Source organism: Melanostigma gelatinosum (assembly GCF_949748355.1).
Source record: "Melanostigma gelatinosum genome assembly, chromosome: 1".
NCBI classification, from domain to species: Eukaryota; Metazoa; Chordata; class Actinopteri; order Perciformes; family Zoarcidae; genus Melanostigma; species Melanostigma gelatinosum.
Window position 1 is genome coordinate 8,878,772 of NC_136634.1, and position 20,782 is coordinate 8,899,553.

Below are 20,782 nucleotides of genomic sequence, written 5' to 3' on the forward strand. Positions count from 1 at the left end.
AGATCTTGAGGTTCAGGAAAGCCTTCCACTTAATGTCACTCATGTTCTCGTGTGAGATCAGTTTGAGTATGCCTTCAACTTCCTGATGCCCGGCAGCGAGGATGAGACATTAATTTAAAGGGACACGGATGTACATGCTGTACAAACAGGATGCCTTCCATCTACCTGCAGTAACCCTGAAAGTGGAGAGCCTTCAACAAAACACATCAAAACACAGCCAACAACTGTTTTTTCCCAAACCCGTCTCAACAAAGCAAACTCCAGAGCCGTTGTGTAATCTCCTTGTTTAGTGTTTTACTTGGAAGGTCAACATGTCACAACATGATCAACATCAAGTCTGCATAAAGATCTTCTGTGACAGTAATTTATCTGACTCCAGCCTTCCACATATTCCTGCTTAACCGCCTCCCCGGTGCTCTCTCTTGACGTTTGGCAAAAGGTGAAAAGAGGTATTGTGTCGCACAGGAAGTGTGTGTGTGTGTGTGGCTTGTTTATAGGCAAAACGCTCCCATGTGTCCCTGTTTTTTTTACTATAGTAAATGGGATCCCCCAAGGTAGTGTTATTAGCCCTATATTATTTAATATTATGATAAATTACGTCTTTATGGACATTGACAGAGATATTGGCTCCTTGCTATATGCCGATGATGGAGCAATTTGGAAAAGGGGAAGAAATATTAGACATGTGATCAGTAAAATTCAAAAGGCTATAATCAATGTTGAAAAGTGGTCGTGTGACGGGGTTTAAGATGTCTGTTGATAAGTCTTGCTACATGCTATTTACCAGAAAGAGAAATATAAGCAATACTCATCTGAAATTATATGGACAAAGTATGGAGAGGGTGATGGAGAGTTTAAATATTTAGGCTTATGGTTTGATGAAAAATGTTTGTGGAGAACTCATATTAAGCATATTGAAACTAAATGTAAAAAGGTGCTCAATGTTATGAGAGCAGTTTCTGGACATCAATGGGGAGCAGATAAACAGTCACTAATGGACATCTATAGGGCTATTATACGAGCATGTATAGATTATGGATGTATGGTTTATGGAACAGCTGCCAAGAGTACATTACTAGCATTAGATAGAATTCAGTTCAGAGCTCTAAGACTTAGTATAGGTGCAATTAAATCTACCCCAAACAACTCACTTCTGGTAGAAGCCGACGACCTGCCATTAAGCCTAAGACGAGCAAAACTAGCTCTGGCATATTGGGTGAAGTTAAAGGGATCTGCAGAGGAACTTCCCGTAACAAATGTGCTGTATCAATGCTGGGAATACACCCAAAGTAAAGGCAAAGGGTTTGGTTGGACAAGCAATAGCCAAAGAATACGGGTTAACTGGGTTAGAGTATGGGCCCAATGTAATATGGGGAAATGTTCCTCCGTGGATACTACCAGTGCACAATGTGGATTTAATAAGAGAGTCAGGACGGGAGTTATGGCAGAAGAAGTGGGACAACGATAACAAAGGAAGACATTATTATAACATTCAGAAATCCATAAATGTGAAGACATACAAAGGGAAGTATAGAAGAGAGGAGGTCATAATATCAAGGTTAAGGTTCGGACATACAGGACTTAACTCAACGCTGTATTTAATGGCAAAAATGGACTCAGATAAGTGCACTATTTGTAATGCTACGGAAGACGTGGAGCATGTTATCCTGAAATGTCAAAGATACAATTCAGACAGGAACATCTTGAAGCAAAACATATGTCAGTTGGGACGGAAGTGGAGTTTGGAGGGAGTTCTGGCAGCGGACGGAGAATGGCGGGAGTGCTGCAGAGCACTGTTGCGATTTCTTAAAGAAACGGGATTAGACCGCAGGATTTAGTTGGAAACAGTGAAGAAAAGGTTACCCTGAAACTGCACACTCCGGTACAGTAGGTGGCGGTATCCACCTATACAAGTTGGTTGCGACCCGCCAATCAAATCTAAAGAAGAAGAAGAAGTCTGGTCTCTCAGAGACAGTTTAGTCATCCAGTGAGCAAGACAGAAGACTGTCGACCACTCGGCCAACTGGTGTCCACGTTTGGAGAAGAAGTCAAAGTAAGTTTTAGCCTTCAACGTGTTTTACGTTGCGCGTAACTTGTGTTGTCATAATATAAGTAACTTGCACGAGAATCCGTGTCAGCCATCTACTTTTGCCTTAAGAAAACTTTGTCTCGGTCTTAAAACAGCCGTCCGTGACAAACTGTCAACTAAACTAACACGAAATGTATTCGCTGTGTCGACTGAAGGCACGTTAAATGAATATAACAGCAGCCTGACGTTATATGTTGACGTGTTGAAGTCCACCTTAACCGAACTGATTACGTTTGACGTTAGATCAGCGTGGACGAAGTCCCCTGACACGAATGGAACAAATGGGTTTCAATGTAACGAGTAAAAGTGTGACATTGTATCACTTGGTGTTACCGCGTCCTCGTGGGTCAGTGAAAGAAGGACGAAGCTGGTACAGTAGCAACCTGTCTGCCGCGGTCACGTCCATCACGTCGCAACTCTTTGTCAATTTGTACGCAGTTATTTGCCAACTATATGTTTCGTGGCTTTAATATCACGAGTTATATTGAGATATGTATCGGCTGTCGGTCTTTAAAGAGTCTCATAGCTGCTGACGTTGAAGCAGGTGTCGAGTGGTCCTCCAGTACACGCTTTACGTTCACGGGAAAGTATCACTTAATATAAGTGTTACAACCCTCGTAGAGACTGCAGCACACAGTCCTCATCACGGGGACATTCGTATGAACTTCAAAGAGTGTTTAAGCCTCCCTGGAAAGTTTTTTTTTAACTGTTTCACGGCGGCATTAGTGTATTATCAAAATAGTGTACGCTTAAACAAATGAGCATCAGACCACTTATGTTGGACGAGGTTCAGCAAATGTCCTGGTTATGTGCAATGTCTGGACAGCTATATTCTGTAAAATGATCGTCTTATTTCACATCAAAGCTGTTGGAAAGGATTAAGAGATTTAAAGTTGTTTGTATTAGGGTGTGTGTGTGTGTAAGATGCCTACCCGCCACATAGGAGGCAACATCAGGTTGCGACAGTGCTCTTGCATTGTGTGTGTGAAGCGTTCTGCAATATTGAGGTTTTACAAGCAGTTTCCTATCTGAGGGGGCACACCTACTGGAGTGGAGCAAGCAACTCTCTTACTGCTCTTATGTCATTTTCTCTATCCAACTTTTAGTTTCCTTTTGGTTTTAATGAGGCTGTTGGTCAATGGATCCTCATTTAGCTGGTTCCATTTGATTGGGCTTTAAGAGGTTGATAAAGTGGTGTTTCCATCACATTTGAAGCTGGCTGTGAGGGAAACACTGTTTATATGAGCGACTTAAATCAGACCCTGTTGTTGATAGCTGATGCCTTCATTAAGCCACATCCTTATTACTCTTCTCTTTTATAAAAATTAATATTCATCTGCTTGGTTTAAGCTAATCACACCAAGAAAGCAACTTTAAATGGTGTTTGCCGGTGGTCCTTCTTTTTAAGGTGATCAGTCAGTAGTTATTTTTCGTCTTGTTGCCACAGATGCGTCATGGTTTCCACTGGGTAGTGGGACGCTACCCGGTGCTGAACCCCCCGCTGTGAGGGATTTCACCCCTTTAATGTATGAAATCCCCTTCATCCCACATAATGTGTTTAGCCTCGTCAACTGTTGAAGCAACCCAAGTAATGAAACATAATCTAGATTACAGATTTTGAATGACCCAGAGGAATAAAAGCCTTCACAAAAAAAACCAATATGTTGATCGTGCAAAAATATCATTACTAATAGTCTCCTCCCCCTCACAAGCTGCAGTATTACGCACAGAACAGAACGTACACCACTAGCTGCGTCTAGAGATGTATACCTGCTGAAGCCGTTTCCTCCTACTCGAAACAAGAAATGCAAATGTTTCAGTTTAGTCACCAAAATGCCGCTGAGATAATGAGCGTCTGTACACGGGGACAAACTACTTTGTTACAGATGTTAAAGCGGGACTCTGGCCTGGTATTAAGGGCTTAAGACCAGGCATGTTGGTGCCAGCGGGACGGCCTCAGAGATGTGTTAATGGGTCATTTAGGAGTACAGGAAGAGGAGGTTGGCACATTGGCTTGTTTTGGGGCTGTAGTTGATCCATGCTGGGTCCATTACTGACGCAGTCGGTGCCATCTGCCACGAATGATGCCTTCATAATCTTCTCTGGATCCCATGCTTGTGTATTTTTTTTTAAATAAACTCTAATTTCAATTTAGTGCACACTACTGTTTGATGATGATCACACATTATGCCGGTTGCAGGTAAATGGGGGCTACGATGGGGAAAGAGATGTCTGTATGAGGTCACAGAGTTTGGACAGTTCAGGTGACTCATTTGCAGCTTTCTTTGAAAGAGTCATTTCTTTTTCTGCACATGGTTTTTGCACCATGAGCCTGAGCTTTAGAGGTTTCGCAGAATAGTCGACTATCGAAACCGCCAGTCGACACTTTGCCTTTATCTGTGGTTTTAGCACGGTAATAAAGCAGTGACGGCACATCTACAGTACAGCAGGTGTATGCGGCTGTGTCGTCGTGCTCAGGGACTCTAACACCGTGCGGTGTGTGAGGCTGCAGCAGCAGACGCGAAGAGGCAGACGGAAACGTAGCTGTGCGTCCCGATGCTCGACTACGATCAACGGTGTGGAACTGAGCAAAGGTGGACGGAACTTTGGTTGTCGTTCAACGATTCGTTTGAAGAGTCATTTTCTACGTTATGCTGTTTTTAAATAAATAATTAAGCCTGCTGAGGGTTTAGTCCAATCACATCACAGCTTCTTAACAGCCTCTCTGAGCCAATCTGGGACTCTGCTATTTCACCCACGCATAGGTGGGTCCGGCCTCCATTAGTTGACCCTTTGCTGGGTGTATTTTCGACCTTTTTGACGAGAATTTATCATTGTTATGGGGTTAAAAAAATGTGAGATCCAATCTGCTGTGATTAATTGACTGACTGACTACTTTTTGGGAGTAGTTGATTACTGTTAAAATTCACCAGCCCTTCCCAGTCTTTTTCTTCTGTCCTATTTCAGACGAACGACATCGTCTTGTGATTTCTGCAGCATATTGAATACCAGCCGTTATATAACGTTCCTGTTTCTTGGAATTGCCGCTTGGCTCCGCTTTGTATTTCCATTGCACTTTCCAGTCCTTGTTTTTTGCCTCGGAACAGATTTGTCATTGACTTTCAGGGAGTCCAGTGTGATCGGGTTGGTCGAGGTAGGCTCGGCAAAAATAAACCTTTTTAAATTTGCCCCAAAGTTTACAGTATCTGCTGCTAATGTGTGAGCTTGCGTGGAAGTTCTGCAAAATAGTGTATTTATGGTTTTGGGTTTTGGCTTCGCTGCTAACCTCAACATGCTCAGTCAGCTGCTTCTGCATCAATAGGGCCTGTTAGCCTATTTAATTTGTTGTTTGAAAAAACAATATAATAAGCAGCATTTAGGCATTGTTGGGAATTGTTTTCAGATGGACGGGGCTCAGTCAACAAACAACGGTCGTCGTAACTAAGCCGTCTTTTAATCTGCTGTGCTGCTCACCATCGAGACATAAAGACAGCAATCGCCTTTCAGGATTATCTGCTTTGTGCTGTGTACAGTATTGTAAACATGAATTGTGCTGGTATTTAGGTTATCAAGTACACTCATAGTATCTGTGGTTACTAATAGTAATGTCGACCCCAGCCATCTTTCGAGAGGCCTTCTCTGCAGATTCTCTTCCAGCCAAGCATGTTGGATCAGAGAGATATAATTATTTCACAACGAGTGCTTTCTGTGATGGTTCCCAGACGCTCAAACTGTATTGCTGAGTGAAACTCAACCCTCAGTGTTTTATTTATCCTACTGACTCCTGAATCTTGAAGATCAGTCAAAGAATTCTGTAAGAAGATAATTGTAACAATGTAACAAAGATAAAAAGAAGACACTAGTTCTAAACATAAATGAGGAAGTCACCAGTATGGTGTTATTTCTAGATGGGTGTTGAATCCTGTTTCATGTTTAAATGAGGCTCTAATTCATTTCCTGTTGTGATGCATGTGTTAGAAAGAGATGGCAGCTTGGATGTGATTGCTTTTCTTTTCACTTGCATGTAAATGAAGACGCACCAATAACCAACTGAAGGGGAAGATAAAGGTCCCGTAGTCGTATGTGACTGATAGATGTCAGCAAAGTTAATATGTTCCAATGTAATTAAAGTAATTCCAGAGGTAATGCAGCACATTAGTCTGTGTAGAAAGGGATTCTTTGCCATGATTTTCAGTCAATATACATCAAGTAATGGGTTTCTGCCTCCAGAAGTGGTACGCTGTTTAAAATAAAACTCCGTACACACGATTATAGTCCCAGGCATTGGGAAGAACCTACAGTTTTGATGTGAAAGAGAACAGCTTGTCATCTGATACACGGGGAGTTGTCTCCGTCGGGTATTTTCAGACTCCTCAAATAACCACAATGGCTGGTTATATTTGCAGTGCTGCCAGTGAAGGAGGAGGAGGTCTGGTTGCGGTAAATATATTTTCTTTCGACTCGCGGCTGAATGCTGCTGCTAGAGACTTCCATAAAGTGTCCCTATGCTGAGCCGCATGTGTTGTGCTTGCCTGGCCCACAGGTGTTCCCTCGTAGGAAAATGTTACTCGCTGAGAATATGTGTAGGCTGTGTACATGGGGAAACACACACATATCGTTGAGTGAGAGGTCAACTGATTGTAAAACAATGCAGACATCGTTGTAACACGCCCGAAGCTAAAATATCGCACCATAACATGACATCAGCCGGAGTCGGCCTGTTACTGCCCGTAAACACCGGCGCAGATTGATTTAGTTCCTCTTTGCTCGAGATGACAATAGCATGTCTGACCACATGCTGTCATGGTCTCCCCACACTCATCGTGACTTCACCACTTTGTGGTGGTCTTTCCTCCCATCTGTCTCACCAGGGTGGTTCCTCTTGTTTGTCAAGAATTAAACTATGTCCTTCAACAAAGTTTGCTTTCAAAGATTTACTCTACTGTCGTAAAAACCCAATATTGAAAGAAAATGGGCCAATTGTTATTATCTTATAAAAAATAGCTGAGCTTTTTAAGACTGGAGAGACATGGCCGTTGAAAATGAATTCGACCCAATGGTGTTGCTTTGAACATTAGAGCTGTGTTTAACCAGGAACTCATGAGTCCTTGTTTTGTGGCATGCTAGGCTAGCTCAAGGCTATCTGGCTTTGTTTTTTAATTGTATCTTGTCTCCATCTCTGTGTCTGTGTTCTCTTTTGATCTCACACACGCCCCCACAGTGGAACGCAACGTTTCCTTCTGATGTTTAACTTGACCAATAAATTCTGTTTATTTCTGTCTTCTAGAAGTGCAGCCATGGGGAAAGGATGCATCACAGTCACCAAGTACTTTCTCTTTCTCTTCAACCTCCTGTTCTTTGTAAGTAATCTCATTTCTTTCATCACTGCCACATCAACAGTCAGGCATGTCACATGACTTCCACTTCGTCGGCAGCTTTTATTTATCTAAAGATGGAAAGATAGGTATGCTACGCTCCTTTCAGCGCAATCAGACACTCGTGATGCATTTGGAGCTGCCTGATGCCTTTTAAGCAGGACTTTTTATTTGACTAAGCCTCCTCATTCAAATAGCAGCGGAGATTAGTGGAGATACAGGGGGATATGTCGCTGGAAACTCTGCCTGGAGCGAGAGACTTTACCTTAGCACAGCAGATGGTTTCTGTTTGTTTCCTCCTCTCTCTCTCTCACACCGGCCACAACATGAAGTCCAGAGGTTGATAAAACTCCAGACTCCTAAAAGCAGCTCTGCGAGGATGTCCAGGCCTTTCCAATGAAACTGTGGCTGTAAACCTGACTTTGATGTGAGTCTAATAGGAAGCGTGTGTGTGTGTTTGTCCGTGTAGACGGACTACTGCAGGCTAGAGGAAGTAAGGAAGTGGTGGGCTAATGATGGCTGCCGGGAGCTCAACAGTACCTTTTTAAATGCACAGCTCTTAAGCAGGGCTCTAATGACTGTTGGGGGGTTGGGGGAGGGGGGGGGGGGGGTGTTTCCCCCACTACAGTGTCCCGCAACTTCTAAACAAGTGCCCTCTTAATTACATAGAAGTTAATTTACTCTCTACAAGGGTGTACAGAGTGAAACCGATCCTTTTCTGAGGCTTTCAGTCGCCAGTGACACAAATGATCTGGTCGACAGATCATTATCGTCTCATTTCTTCTTGTCTTGACCCCTTTCGCCGTACTTAACACTATTCAGTTTGCAGTTCTGATACGGGTGAGTACGATTTGAGGAAAAATCAGCAGAGTGGGTCTCTTGTGGGTCTATGTACTGTTGTTGTTTGTGTCTGTCTTTTTATGTATCTATCTGTATGGACCCAGAGTCTGAAATAAAGTCTATCTATCTATCTTGATCCTCTCCACATCCCCCCACATTGCTGTGAGAGAAAGAGACAAGCAGAGTGAAGCGTTAGGTCCTGATGAGTTCCAGATGTGACAGACTGAGGAAGCATGAATACGGCACTCACTTTATGACACACCAGCACAGATTTTGTGTTTTTTTTTTCCCAGATAAGATCTGGTGCCTGATTCTTCTCTCTTTCCTCTCCACAGATCTTCGGAGCGTTGATCATGGGCTTTGGCCTTTGGGTCCTCTTTGATAACCAGAGCTTCATTGCTGTTCTACGTAAGTGTTGAAACGCTCACACACGCGTTTGGTGATAACCCTCACGTCAGCAAACACTCAGTTTGACCCTTGTCAGTTCAGCTGGTCTGAACGCAGCATATTTGGAAATGGAGATTGGAGCGTGTTCTCGTCAGATCCTGAAGCCTCTGGCCTCCTCTGCAGAGCTTATGGTGCATCTATCCCCAAAGGACGCCTTCCCAAGCAACTGTGGAGGCATTCTCGCAAACAAACCAAAAACGTGACGTCACAGATGAAACTTTATGACTTCCTGAGCGACTCAAACGCTTCCCTGTACACTCGCACTGATGGACACATCTGTGGAGATCCAGGGGAGTAGGCGAGTCAGGGAAGGTGACAGGCTCACAATAACCGAGGCATGTCGAGTTGATTAATCATACGTCGTAAATAGCAGGTTTATTTTCACCACACTTTCCACAGTTCTTTGAACTTGCCGGCTCTCTCAGCTCCCCAGATATCAGAAGTACACAGACAGAATGTCCCACCTTCACAGATGTTGTCACAGATCTATTTGTAGACACTGCATAGTGAAAAAGAAACCAAGTACTCTCCTAAGAGGCAAAGTTATCTGCTTTGCCATAGACTACAATATGTCTAACTTGTGTTCTCTGCTGTGAAGACTGTAGGGATCATGAAATCCAATTCCAGCTGAAAAGAACAAGGAACCGTGGATGGAAACTCTTCGTTCTAAATGCTTTCAGTGTGTTCATCCCACATGGAGCTTCACCGAGAGCAGCGGTTTTGGTTTTGGTATAATGGTACAATTTTCTAACATTTTATGAACATGCTGATCAAGACAAGACGTTGCAGATTAATCAATGGTGAAAATAATCATAAGTTGCTGCCATAACTTCTTTTTTATTTTAGCTTCTGTTGGCAGTCCGTGACTATGTGAAGTTTTCTGAGAACGGCCAATCCCAGAGGACCGAGCAGAGCTGCAGGATGCTATATTTAGGCAGGAGGTCTGTGCTGCTTTGACGAGTGAGTTGTGAAGAAGCTGAAGTTATGACGAAGACCAGCCGGAACTGACCTCGTGTCCCGAACTCGTCAGACGGCCTCTTGTCTTCCTCTGGCTCATTTTTCAGCTCTTGCGGTCACTTCTGGAGGTATCACTCTCAAGGATATTACTGAGCCGAGTTCGCTTATCTCCAGTAAAGGCAGTACAGTATCCATCATCCCTGCCAACCCCAGTCCTGTTGGTATGATAATCCAGCTGTTCCTCCCGAGATAGCTTCACTGGTTCACCCTGAGGATATCCCTTCCTATGTGGGGCTTGATGACCTTCTCTCCTCCATATATTTCCGTTCCATGTACCCTGGAGGGGTCAAGTTCAACTCCGAACTAAAGGATTTCTAACCTCACTGGAAATCTCTTGCCACTCTGTAGAGGAAACAAAACAAAGCCGCAGGCAACGCTGTTTATTGACTCTGTGTCTTCCCCTCAGAAGTTGTACCATTGCCTGACCATAGACAGGATCTCTGTGTTTTCAGTGTCCATTCTTTATGGGTTATATTAATAGAGGCCTCTGCAGCTGAATGGCTTCAGGGAGGGGAACTTTTGGGAATGTTTTGGTTTCAGGACTCCTATTCCTCAGTTAAACGGGCATCTTCCCTCTCAGTGTACAGCCCTCTATGTCTATACAGTGCTGTTAATGCTTTACCTCAGGTACACGAGGCCTTCAGTTCATCTCGCTGGCACTTAGCTTGTCTTATGTTTAAACAAAAGTCCGCTTTGGAAAGGAGGTCTGTGAGCCAGAGAGTGCGCCAAAGCACAGTTTGGAAATACGCTGCAGATTAATTCAGAAACTTTCCAAAGTCATGAACATAAAACAAAAAGAGAACTTGTTTGGAAAATGATTTTTATTTGTGCCGCTTAAACTCTAGAAAATTCAGCACAAAGATGATCTACTTCTGTTTACATTTTGAATCTGTATATAGAGTCAACCAAGCTGAATGTGTGGCCCTGGTCATGTTTACAGAGAGAAGCTTTCTCGACGGGCATCCCAGCGCTGCCTCTTTAAGTGGAAAGTTCCATGGAAACCGCCCGAGTGACTCTTTTAGAATATCTAGCAGAGATGGAAACGTGCCATAGCACACGACAGAGCAGCCAGGCGAACACATGCTGACTGCAGAAAGGTAACATGTGAAATGACCACAGAGCACAGATGCTACAGCTTCACAGCAGGAAGGTAAACAAAGGACAGTTTCTGTTGCTCTGCGACTTTGATACACCGGACAGAGGGTCTGACTGGAAACACTGCTTTTAGTTTTAAAAGACTTAGAAATAATAACTGAAATATAATGGCCGGCCGGAAGATGTTTCATTGCTAGCTTCTGATTCTACATGATGTAGGAGGAGAAAGTCAATCCACAGATTAGATGTAGTGCCATAACACGGCAGAAAATATTACAAAACGGCTTCAGGTCACACTTCAGATGCGGTCACGGGGAGACTGGTTTTGAGGTTGCATTGGTGTTGCATGACTCCAGGGTGTATGTTGTTACTGGAACAAGTGTTCATTTAACCACTGGGCTGAAGGGAAACGACAGCTTTCTTTTCATCTTTCAATTATAATTCCTACTTTTAATAACCATAGAGAACTGGCTTATGGAAAAGTATTTTGAACGTCCATTGACTAATTTAACAGTGAACTACTTTTGCTCCACATTGAGGCGAATACCTGTCAAGGAAATCATAGCACCGAGCATGAAGAACCCATGACCATGTATCATGCAGCTCACACTAAAAGTTGCGTTACCGCTTCCTCTGCTCTAGATATCGATCCGTAACGAGACACTCAGCGGTCTCTTGCATGCGTTGGTTTGGCAACACTGTGTTCAGTGTATCTCGATGGTCTCACTCAATCTCTCGACAGTCATTTAGGCCTATGCTTAAATGCATCTTCCCTTTTTAAGGAACCTGCTGACAGCTGTTGCTTTAGCAGCCTGTGTGTGTGTGTGTGTGTGTTAGTGAGAGAGTTTGAAATAACATGGTTCAACAGAGTGCTGGATATAGAACATACAGCAGGCTTGTCTGCCTTCCTTTAAATGCTACCCTGTAGCCATATAAACAGTCCGCATATGTTTACTTGACTGATGTACTTTTAGCTTTCAGTTATTCTTAAACCACCACACGTGTTGCTCTGGTAACCCATATAGATTACATTGTAATGACTTCTTTGTGTCAGGGTGTCTGTATTGTAAACTGGTAAAAAAAGAAAAAGTAAATAACCTAGTGTCTCAGTACACGGCACCATCTATGTACAAACTGTATGAGACCTTAATAGGTTATACATCTCATTTGTGTTGACGTCTGTAGTTTAATCACGTGGTTTATTCCCAAGATTTGGAGCATGGTAGAAAAAATGCACCGCCTGCCTACAGATTGCTTATTTATCTTTGGAAGAAACGCACAGCTTGCATCCTGTGATAATGAGTCGACGTGATGGAGTATAAAGACTGAGCACGTCTGCGTAGTAAGGTGGTGCTATTATCATGAAGCAACGCAAGTCTCACTTGGATGTCTGTGTGGACAAATGTTGGCTCAGTGTGTGTACATTAGGTTTTACATAGTGGAGTTGACAACTTGTTTTTACAGCCTGTGGGCTGATTCATATTCACTGTGCATGAGTATATATACTGCATATGAGTATTGCTCCGTGCAGCATCAGCAACTGCTGTGATAAGGGAAGCCAAGAGGCAACATTGCATTGTATTCGTTGAACAGTGGTGGATGAGCTGCTGTGTCTGTCAGCTTCTTCACCAAACAGATGGGAGGGAGTTATCTGATGGCCCTTTCTCGTTCGCTTGGCCCAGGAATCTGTCGCAGTTGGAGCCATTTCACAGAGCGCAGATTCTGGCTTCATCTGCAGACCGAGCTCCGGCTCTCTGGAGCGCCTCCAGCCCAGATAACACACAGACACATGGCTGCAGTTTATCTCCTCTCCAACCTTCCAATCTTCCATTTTAGTACCCCCCCCCCCCCCCCCTCCCACCTTCCTCCTGGAGCGCTCCTGCGCTACATACCAAAGAGGGAAATCAATTCATCTTGCTGCACATTGCTCAGACTCTCTCTGGTGGCCTATTAAAATAATCTGTGGGAGAAAAGCACCAGAATGCCTTGAATTCACAGAAGTAGAGGGGTTTGCATTGTGAATCATTTTTGGTCATCTGTACCAAAATGATTTTGCATGTGAACGAGGCCTTCCTCTGAGCTCCATTTGTTTGCAGACACACTGTGGTTAAAGTAGAAAGATAAGAGCAGAGATCCAGGGCCTGTTGCTGTTATTCAATCGATTTAAAACAAACAAACGCGTGCGAGTGCATTTTGTGTGCTAGCTGCTTCTGTTTTTTGTTTAAAACAAGCAGCTGCGTTAACTAAAAAATGAATTTAACTGCGAACTGTTGCTATAAAAGCCATTGCAGCAGGTGTCTAGTTTGCAGCACCCATGTAGGTTCCAGTGGTTGTGTGTAAGTTTAACTCTTCCTGTGGTTTCTGTCTGTCTGCTTCCGTTTCTCCAGAGGAATCGTCAGACACAGTGAAAGTGGCGTCTTACATTCTCATCGGAGTGGGTTCCTTGTCAATGGCCATGGGCTTCTTCGGCTGCATAGGAGCGATCTACGAAGTTCGCTGTCTGCTGGGTCTGGTGAGGAAAGAGATTCACTTTGAGCGCCAATGCTAACGTGCTGCAGCTCGGCCTCATCTTCTAAGAGGCAGTCACCCTAACCATGGCTCTCCCTCGCTCTCTTCCCACTCATTGCCTGTCATCTCACTAATGTTGAGTTTCTAAATAACGCCATGAAATACCCCAAAATAACACTGAAAAAACATCAGCAGTGTTTAGCGCTCTATTTTCAACCACATCTGTCTCTACAGGGTCTGTCAACTATAAATGATTGTACATATTGTGTTGCACCTACTCATGAAATATTCACCTAAATGCACCTGCTTGAGATCTCAAGCTTGGCTAAGAACTCGAGATAGATTCCTGCTGACAGTAAAGCCCTTATGTGTGGGCCGGGGCCTCGCAGCATGTGTGGATTTACAGAGGGGAGAGGGTGACGGGGATAAAGCCCATGAGATGTAGGGGGTGCAGCTGAGGTGGGGAGGGGTGCATAACCTCTCCAGCGTTAAACCTGCTAGGGGTTAACTGAAGAACTGCTGTGACCTACTTCTCCCAGAGACCAGCTGGCAAAGGACCCCCCCCCCCCCCCCATCACACACACACGCCACTTTTTCACTCAGGATCTTTAATGGCTTACATTATTCTTGCAGAAGGTTTTGGAGATTAGAGACTCGAAACACAGTTTAAATGAAAGGTACAAATAGTTTTTTTTCCTGCTTGTTTTGTTATATAATGTGGGTTTTAACTGTTTTTTTGGGGCCAGAAACAATTTGACAATTTGACATAGCATTTTTTAAGATGTGCAACATTCAGCAGTTACGCTGAATTATTATCATTTAGTTGGAATTTCAGGCCACCTGATGAATGAAAGTCCAATATTCAGTCTCCTTTTACCTTTTACGTCTTTCTTCTCTACCAACTCCTGAGGAAAAGCCTCTTTACCTTATTATAGCCACTTGAAATGTTTTTTTTAATGAGGAGATGCAGTATTGCCATTGCATTTTATTTTTGTTCATAAATGTTGTTATAGTGACATTTCCCTTCATCCCCCACAGTACTTCACCTGCCTCCTCCTCATCCTCATCGCCCAGATCACAGCTGGAGTTCTCATCTACTTCCAGAGAGATCGGGTAAGACACGAGCTCCCTAATGTTGTACTTTATTAATCTACTTTCCCCTTACTGTCATTTCTCAGTTTCACCTCCTCAGAATGTTCCCTCCTGTCTTTACAGGATTTGTTGTCGTTGTCTTTTTTTTTATTTCTTCATCTTCTTTTGCCCTTTAACAACCCCGACTCTTCTTGCCACTGGTGAAACTAGGGCCTGCTGGTATTTGTGGTTTCCCCCCCGCACAGCTGTGACTGGCATTTAGGTCTTAGCTAAAGCTGTTAGGGAGCCCCCTGCACCCTGTGAGGAAACACAGTTTTGTACCTCAACGGATGGAAAGTGACGTGGTGTCGGTTTGTGACTTATGTGACGTAGAACGTGAGATGCAGCAGGTGGAGTGAGGGAGATGTGTGACAACTGTAGAGGAAGTAGCCAGCAGGCTCTCAAACTGAATGTTTCCATCGTCGCCGTTCTTCGTTTTTTCTTCTTCTTGTGTTTTGTGTTCGTGGTGTGTATTGTTGCTAAAGCTGCTGTCGTATGATGATGCGTTTAATTGGTATATCTAAAACTACCTCATCTGGTCACAACAAACCGGTCACAACAAACCAGATGTTATTCTGAACGCATGTAAAGGTGACATTTTGGAAAATTTTACAATTTCGCAAGTATGTGTTCCTAAACCCAGACCGATGCAAAACATGCGCTACATATGAAGCCAACAAAAACAACATCACAGCCGGAAGTACAAGCCTTAATAATGGAGCCTAAACCAGTGTGTTTGCACTGTGCACGTGAAGGGAGTGTTTTGTTTGAACACAGACCTCTCTGACCGGTTTCATGCTCTGAACTCGGCCGTTATTTCCCAAAACAAGTCTTTCCTTTCATAAGTCTCACACCTGTATGACTCGGTGTGTGTGTGTGTGTGTGTGTGTGTCAGAGAGCGCATGTGTGTGTCTGCAGCCTTTAGGCGCGCTCCCTGTGTTTAAGGCTCACCACAGGGCAGGGTGGTGCCGTTTCCCAGAATAGGGAGAGGCCGTCCCTCGCCTCCTGCAGAGCTCTGAAGATGCATCGCTGGCCGCGCTCTGTGGTCGAACGCACATAAACAGAGTTGTGCTCCTACTATTTGCGCGACGTTTCAGCCCGGCATGGGACTTCACGGGGCAATACCACCCGAGGTGTTGCCCTAAGAAACATGAAGTTCAGATGCTGCCAGTACATTTCAGAGCGATTTAGCGTGGGCGTGTTTGTTTTTCTTTTCTTCAACGCTGTCTCTCTACTCTGCACTAAAGATTGTGTTTTATGTGGTGTTCATGTGAAGCATAACTCTGGTTGATAATGCATTTCTTATCTCATCTGCAGTTAAAATATGAAATTTCCAGCATCATAAAGGACATGATAATCAACTACACTGGGCAGAATAGCACCACAGAGCAGACCTGGGACTACATTCAGAAGTCGGTGAGTTAACTCTTCAACCTGGTTCGAACAAGACTCGCCCCAAAAGTCTCATTTAAGAATGATGAACTAAATGCACCAAACAAGTCTGTTGTGATAAAGCCTCAGTTTGAGTTGCTGCTACCATTGATACTCCTTTAGTTTGACACCGTGATAATATTGTCATAAGAATATAATATGCTGCAGAGAGCCATGAACAGCAGCAGGTCGGAGTAACGGATGTGAACATACCGTAAGTGTCTCTTACCGTATGAGTGCATGTTTTGAGAGAAACGGTGTTTCCTGTGTGAATTGAACTCTTAACCCTTCAGTACGAGTCTCATGTTCTTCTCATCGTAATGCTGCGTCCACACTTTACTGTTTACCACACGTTATGTTGGCACTTTTGCGGTTCTTCTCAAGTGGGGGATGTTGTAGCTGGAAATGACTGAGATCTCTGACTCTCTTTAGGAATTACACTCAGAGGCTGATGAACGTTTTTACTGACTTGGTTTCTCGTAATGACATTACATTACAGTCATTTAGCAGACGCTTTTATCCAAAGCGACTTACAATAAGTCTATTCAGCATCGGTTTTCAAGAGAACTAGTCACCAGAAGTCGTAAGTGCATCTCATAATGACAATCTACACTTTAGACTTCAGAGGTCTGATTTGTGGGTTTTAAATGCTTCGAGGAGAACGAACAGAATTCCATTCACTTGTGTTGTTTCAAGCTGGCAGCAGAAGTTTCAAAGGATATCTCAGAACCAGGGCGCATAGAACTGAAACTATTTGCACAATCAAACACTTCACGGGTAAATGAGTAATGTTTTGTTTATTTCTTTTGTACTTTGGAGAGAATGAGTCATTAAACTAATCTGCCCATTGCAAATAAAGAAACGGTTTTGAATCAGGCTGAAGTCAGTGTTCCATGCTCTGATGAAGTTTGTGGGTTTTCTTCACTATCTCCTTCCTCCCTCTCTCTCTTTCCTGCCAAGCCTCTGTTCCCCTGATCTTTCTGAAAACAGCAGCCAAGAACTGATCGGTCTCAAACACCGCCATAGAAATGCTCATTCACTGAACCAATGCATTTGCTGGTTTTTCCTTCATCTTATTTATTCTATTAACATTAATTTCCTTCTCTCCTCTCATTCCTCTGCCTTTTCATACGATTTCAATCCTTCTGCTTTATCTCCTAATCATTTATTCATATCCTCCATGCCACCAGATGATGTGCTGCGGATGGACCGGTCCAGGCAACTGGTCTGAGAACGTCTTGATCAAGAACAGCTCCCAGAACCTCTACTCCTGTTCCTGCCGCAATGCATCCATGCCGGGCACGGACATCCAAGACGTGGGCCTGTGTGAGCAGCTGTCCACAGAAACACCCGTCTATGAAACGGTACCCTAAACACTAACACCTGCAACGGTTGAACATTACTGAGAAATTGTGAATTTACTGAAGAAGCCAACAATTGTGTGTCAATTTGGACTAGTTGGATATCACTTAGTTCAGCTGTTTTTGCTTTGATTCACAATATCTTTAAGTGATACCTCAATGGCGAATATAACATTCATTTGAGTGTATTTTAATCTTTTCCCATTTAATCGGCATAATCACACCTTCATGATGGGGTTTGAAACTTTGGTTTTCTACCCGGTGTGACTGAGACTTACATGACGGGTAACATTTGTGAACGGTAACGGAAGTCTAAACTCTGCTCAGTGTTATTTCAGCTGGGTGACGAGTGCTACAGCGCTCCGGCCTGCATTGTTCTGACGTACACCTTTACTCATTACTGAAGTCGGTCTGACTGGTGTTGTGTCACTCCGGCTGCCGACAATCAGCGCAGTGAATACCAACAGCTGAGGCGTGTTTGTGCTGTGTGATCTGATCAAACACCGGGAAACCTCTAATGTTCTGTTGTTTGGACTGCCTGTTCTCACAAACTCTGTCTCTCGCTCTTGCTCTCTCAGCTAAGCCGTGTTATTCTTCCCCTCACTGACTCAGTCCAAACACAACAGTTGTGCTTTGTAAAGGCTCTGTTCAGATCACGTAGCCATTCATCTCTCCGCCACACTTTGGCCTCCAACCCCCCCTCTTTCCATGTCTTTTTTAACCTCCCTCCCTCTTGTTCTCTCCTCCAGGGCTGTGTAATCAGTGTGGAGAAATGGCTCCAGGACAACTGTGGAGTTATTCTGGGAATCTGTGTCGGTGTGGCAGTCATCGAGGTATCTATCTCTCCCCCAGTCTAACGTTAAAGAATGAGTTCTGTTTTTTTCTAGACTATTCTTAATACCATACTCGCATGCCATATGCACCATGCGATGAAACAGTTTAGTCATTGTTGTCTTCTCTCCTGCCCTAAATCTGGATCTAAAACTTTTACTGTAATGCCTAATTTATATATATATATAAGTAGCGTAAATCAACATAGTTGCTAGTTTCATCGTATTTTTGCGAATTGGAGGCTGCCATCTTTACATTAGTGCTAATACCGTGTATATGTCACACACACTCAAACATCAGATCTGCATGGAGCGATGAGGAGACTGTAACCTTCCTCAAATGTATACGCAAGATGTTCAACTGGTGCTACATAATCCTGTTGCGCCCTCTCCTCCTGCTCTGGTGTAATAGCGCTTGTCTGAAGATGTAGCTCCACCTACTATTTATCTCAAGGAACCGTCTCCTAATACTCGTATAACGACGGTGGATGGAAACCCACATTAGTTCAAATTTTCGTTGCTGATTTTCTTAAAGTTTGGTTAAAATTTGCCCTAGATCTGGCTGCTCTGTGTTTTAATTCTTTGGCTTTATGTTTGAGCTGGTCAATTTCAACTGATAACCAAGTTGACGTCTCCATTTCCTGCAGCTCCTTGGGATGATCCTCTCCATGTGTCTTTGCAAGAGTGTCGTCCAGGAGGATTATACCAAAGTACCGAAGTACTGAGCTGAAGACAGAGCCAGCTTCACACAGATGGATGGACTCTTTCTCTCTCTCCTAGTCTCACATTCTCATGAACACACACACAAATTCACTCAGCTGTCTCCAACATTTCAGCTTCTCCTGCCTTGACAGCTGTGCTAAATTCTCACACCTCATATGTCTGACACACACACACACACACACACACACACACACACACACCTCTCAATCAAGTTTTGACATGCGTCCACAAGTTACCATTCTTGTCTTGTCGTTTTGTGTTTTTTAAGGAGACATTTATAATGTTTTGGTAATATTTTTGGTGGAAGCCTGAGAATTTTGCGGTTTTGATACTATGCAAATGTTCATTTATGAATTGTTTTGTTTTCCATGGCTGACCTCAATGAATCGCTTAACATAGTTGGTAGAGAGAGCACTTTAGTGACATTTGGTGAGCCGAGAGCCAGAGCATCTTCTGACTCTGGGGCATGGCGAATGAGAGGGAGACGGGAGGTTGTGGACGTCCTCGAGGATTAATACCACTTTGTGATCGTGCAGCTGGTATTTTTGGTGCGGAGGGTGGAGGAGAGGCCCAGGGCTGAGCCGGGGCAGGGCTGCTGTGGTGGAGGTTTTGGCTTCTGTCATCAGCTCCTTCTACCCAGAAGCCCTGATATTAACCTCCATTTACACCCACCACCATCGCCTCCTCCTTCCTCCATCCATCCGTCATCTGTTGGCGTCGCTGTCCTCCTCTCGGGTGTGTCTGACTGGTAACCAGTAGCTTTCCAAAATGACTAGTTTTGCATGAAGTAAGTGTATGTGTTGACTGAGGGTTTTTTCTTTCTAATTTTATGGTCTCGTCATCATGTTTTGTTTTTATACAACTGTATATATGACTGGTAAGGGATTATGGCACTTCAGTGCTTGGTCAGCGTTTTACATGAGAATGCTGTCACCCACATGCTCTTGTTTTAAGAGTCCTATTGTTCTTTGTTTCCTCTATTGTTTATGATGTACAGAATGTTGCTGCCACAGCGGCTCATCAGCACTATTTTTGGTCTGAATCAGAGAAATTGGATCCCTTAGAGTGAGTCTGCCTTCACTCTTGAAGCTGTATTTTCATTTCTTTAACATTGCATGAGTTTGTGAACAGACAACGTAGCTTGCAGTGTTTCTATATATAACAGGCAGCTCTGAACAGACATTTTTCTATCAACTCCTTTGCTGAAAATTTGTTTTACATCAATGTTGCTTTGAGTTTCCCTGGTTTCCATGGTTTATATCTGACGAGTCATTTCAAATCATGTTCATTATGTTGCAATGACGCGAGGGCAGAAATTGTGTGTCGGAATTAGTCAGCCTCTATTTTATGACCTGCCAAATTGAAACGTTAATTTATCTTAATGAGAGATGAAGGCTTTTTATTGTGTTTAAGATATTTTTACAAAAAAAATGAATATTGTTTAGAATAAATATAGTAAGACATGTTTAAAAACAAATGTTTCTTTTTGTTCCTGAGGATTATTAATAAACCTGAACCCAATAGAATCCAGTGCGCATTTCTTTCATTTTGTGTTTTTTGAAATAGAGTTAATAATCAGAACTTGACTGATCTTCTGTCAGACAGGTTTCCTCTTGGATCTTCCTCTTTCAGTCAGATGTTTTGCCTAAATCAACCAGAAGATGGCAGTACATATTAATCAGAGCCACAAGCTCGGACAGCAATGCATTTGTACAAGCTGTGCAAAATGAGTATGTTATCGTGTTTTTGGTCAGTGAATTAATTATGTTTTAAAAAGCTTGATTTGTAGAAGGTGCAGGTTTAATTATAAGCGTAATTCTAAAGAAATGACATGTTTCATTACCTTCCTAGTTTTACACCAATCACCTGATTCCATTTCTTTGTGGTTTGTTTCCCAGTGTAGTCTTGATTGTATGTTCTTGTTCATTTAGTTTG

The 20,782-nt window shown here is 43.3% G+C and overlaps 1 protein-coding gene across 2 annotated transcripts; it reads left to right on the forward strand.

Moving 5' to 3' along the window:
* The first annotated feature begins 1,961 nt into the window (after positions 1 to 1,961).
* Positions 1,962 to 19,223, forward strand: cd82b (CD82 molecule b). Of its 2 annotated transcripts, none has more exons than XM_079297214.1 (9): positions 1,962 to 2,053; positions 7,377 to 7,449; positions 8,640 to 8,712; positions 13,251 to 13,375; positions 14,410 to 14,484; positions 15,820 to 15,918; positions 17,124 to 17,297; positions 18,044 to 18,127; positions 18,772 to 19,223. In XM_079297214.1, the coding sequence occupies exons 2-9, from the start codon at positions 7,387 to 7,389 to the stop codon at positions 18,847 to 18,849; spliced, it is 771 nt and encodes a 256-aa protein (XP_079153340.1). In that variant the 5' UTR covers positions 1,962 to 2,053; positions 7,377 to 7,386; the 3' UTR covers positions 18,850 to 19,223. The 2 variants fall into 2 exon arrangements, with proteins under 2 accessions (XP_079153340.1, XP_079153341.1); XM_079297215.1 differs by lacking the exon at positions 1,962 to 2,053 and adding an exon at positions 6,506 to 6,529.
* The last annotated feature ends 1,559 nt before the right edge of the window (positions 19,224 to 20,782 follow it).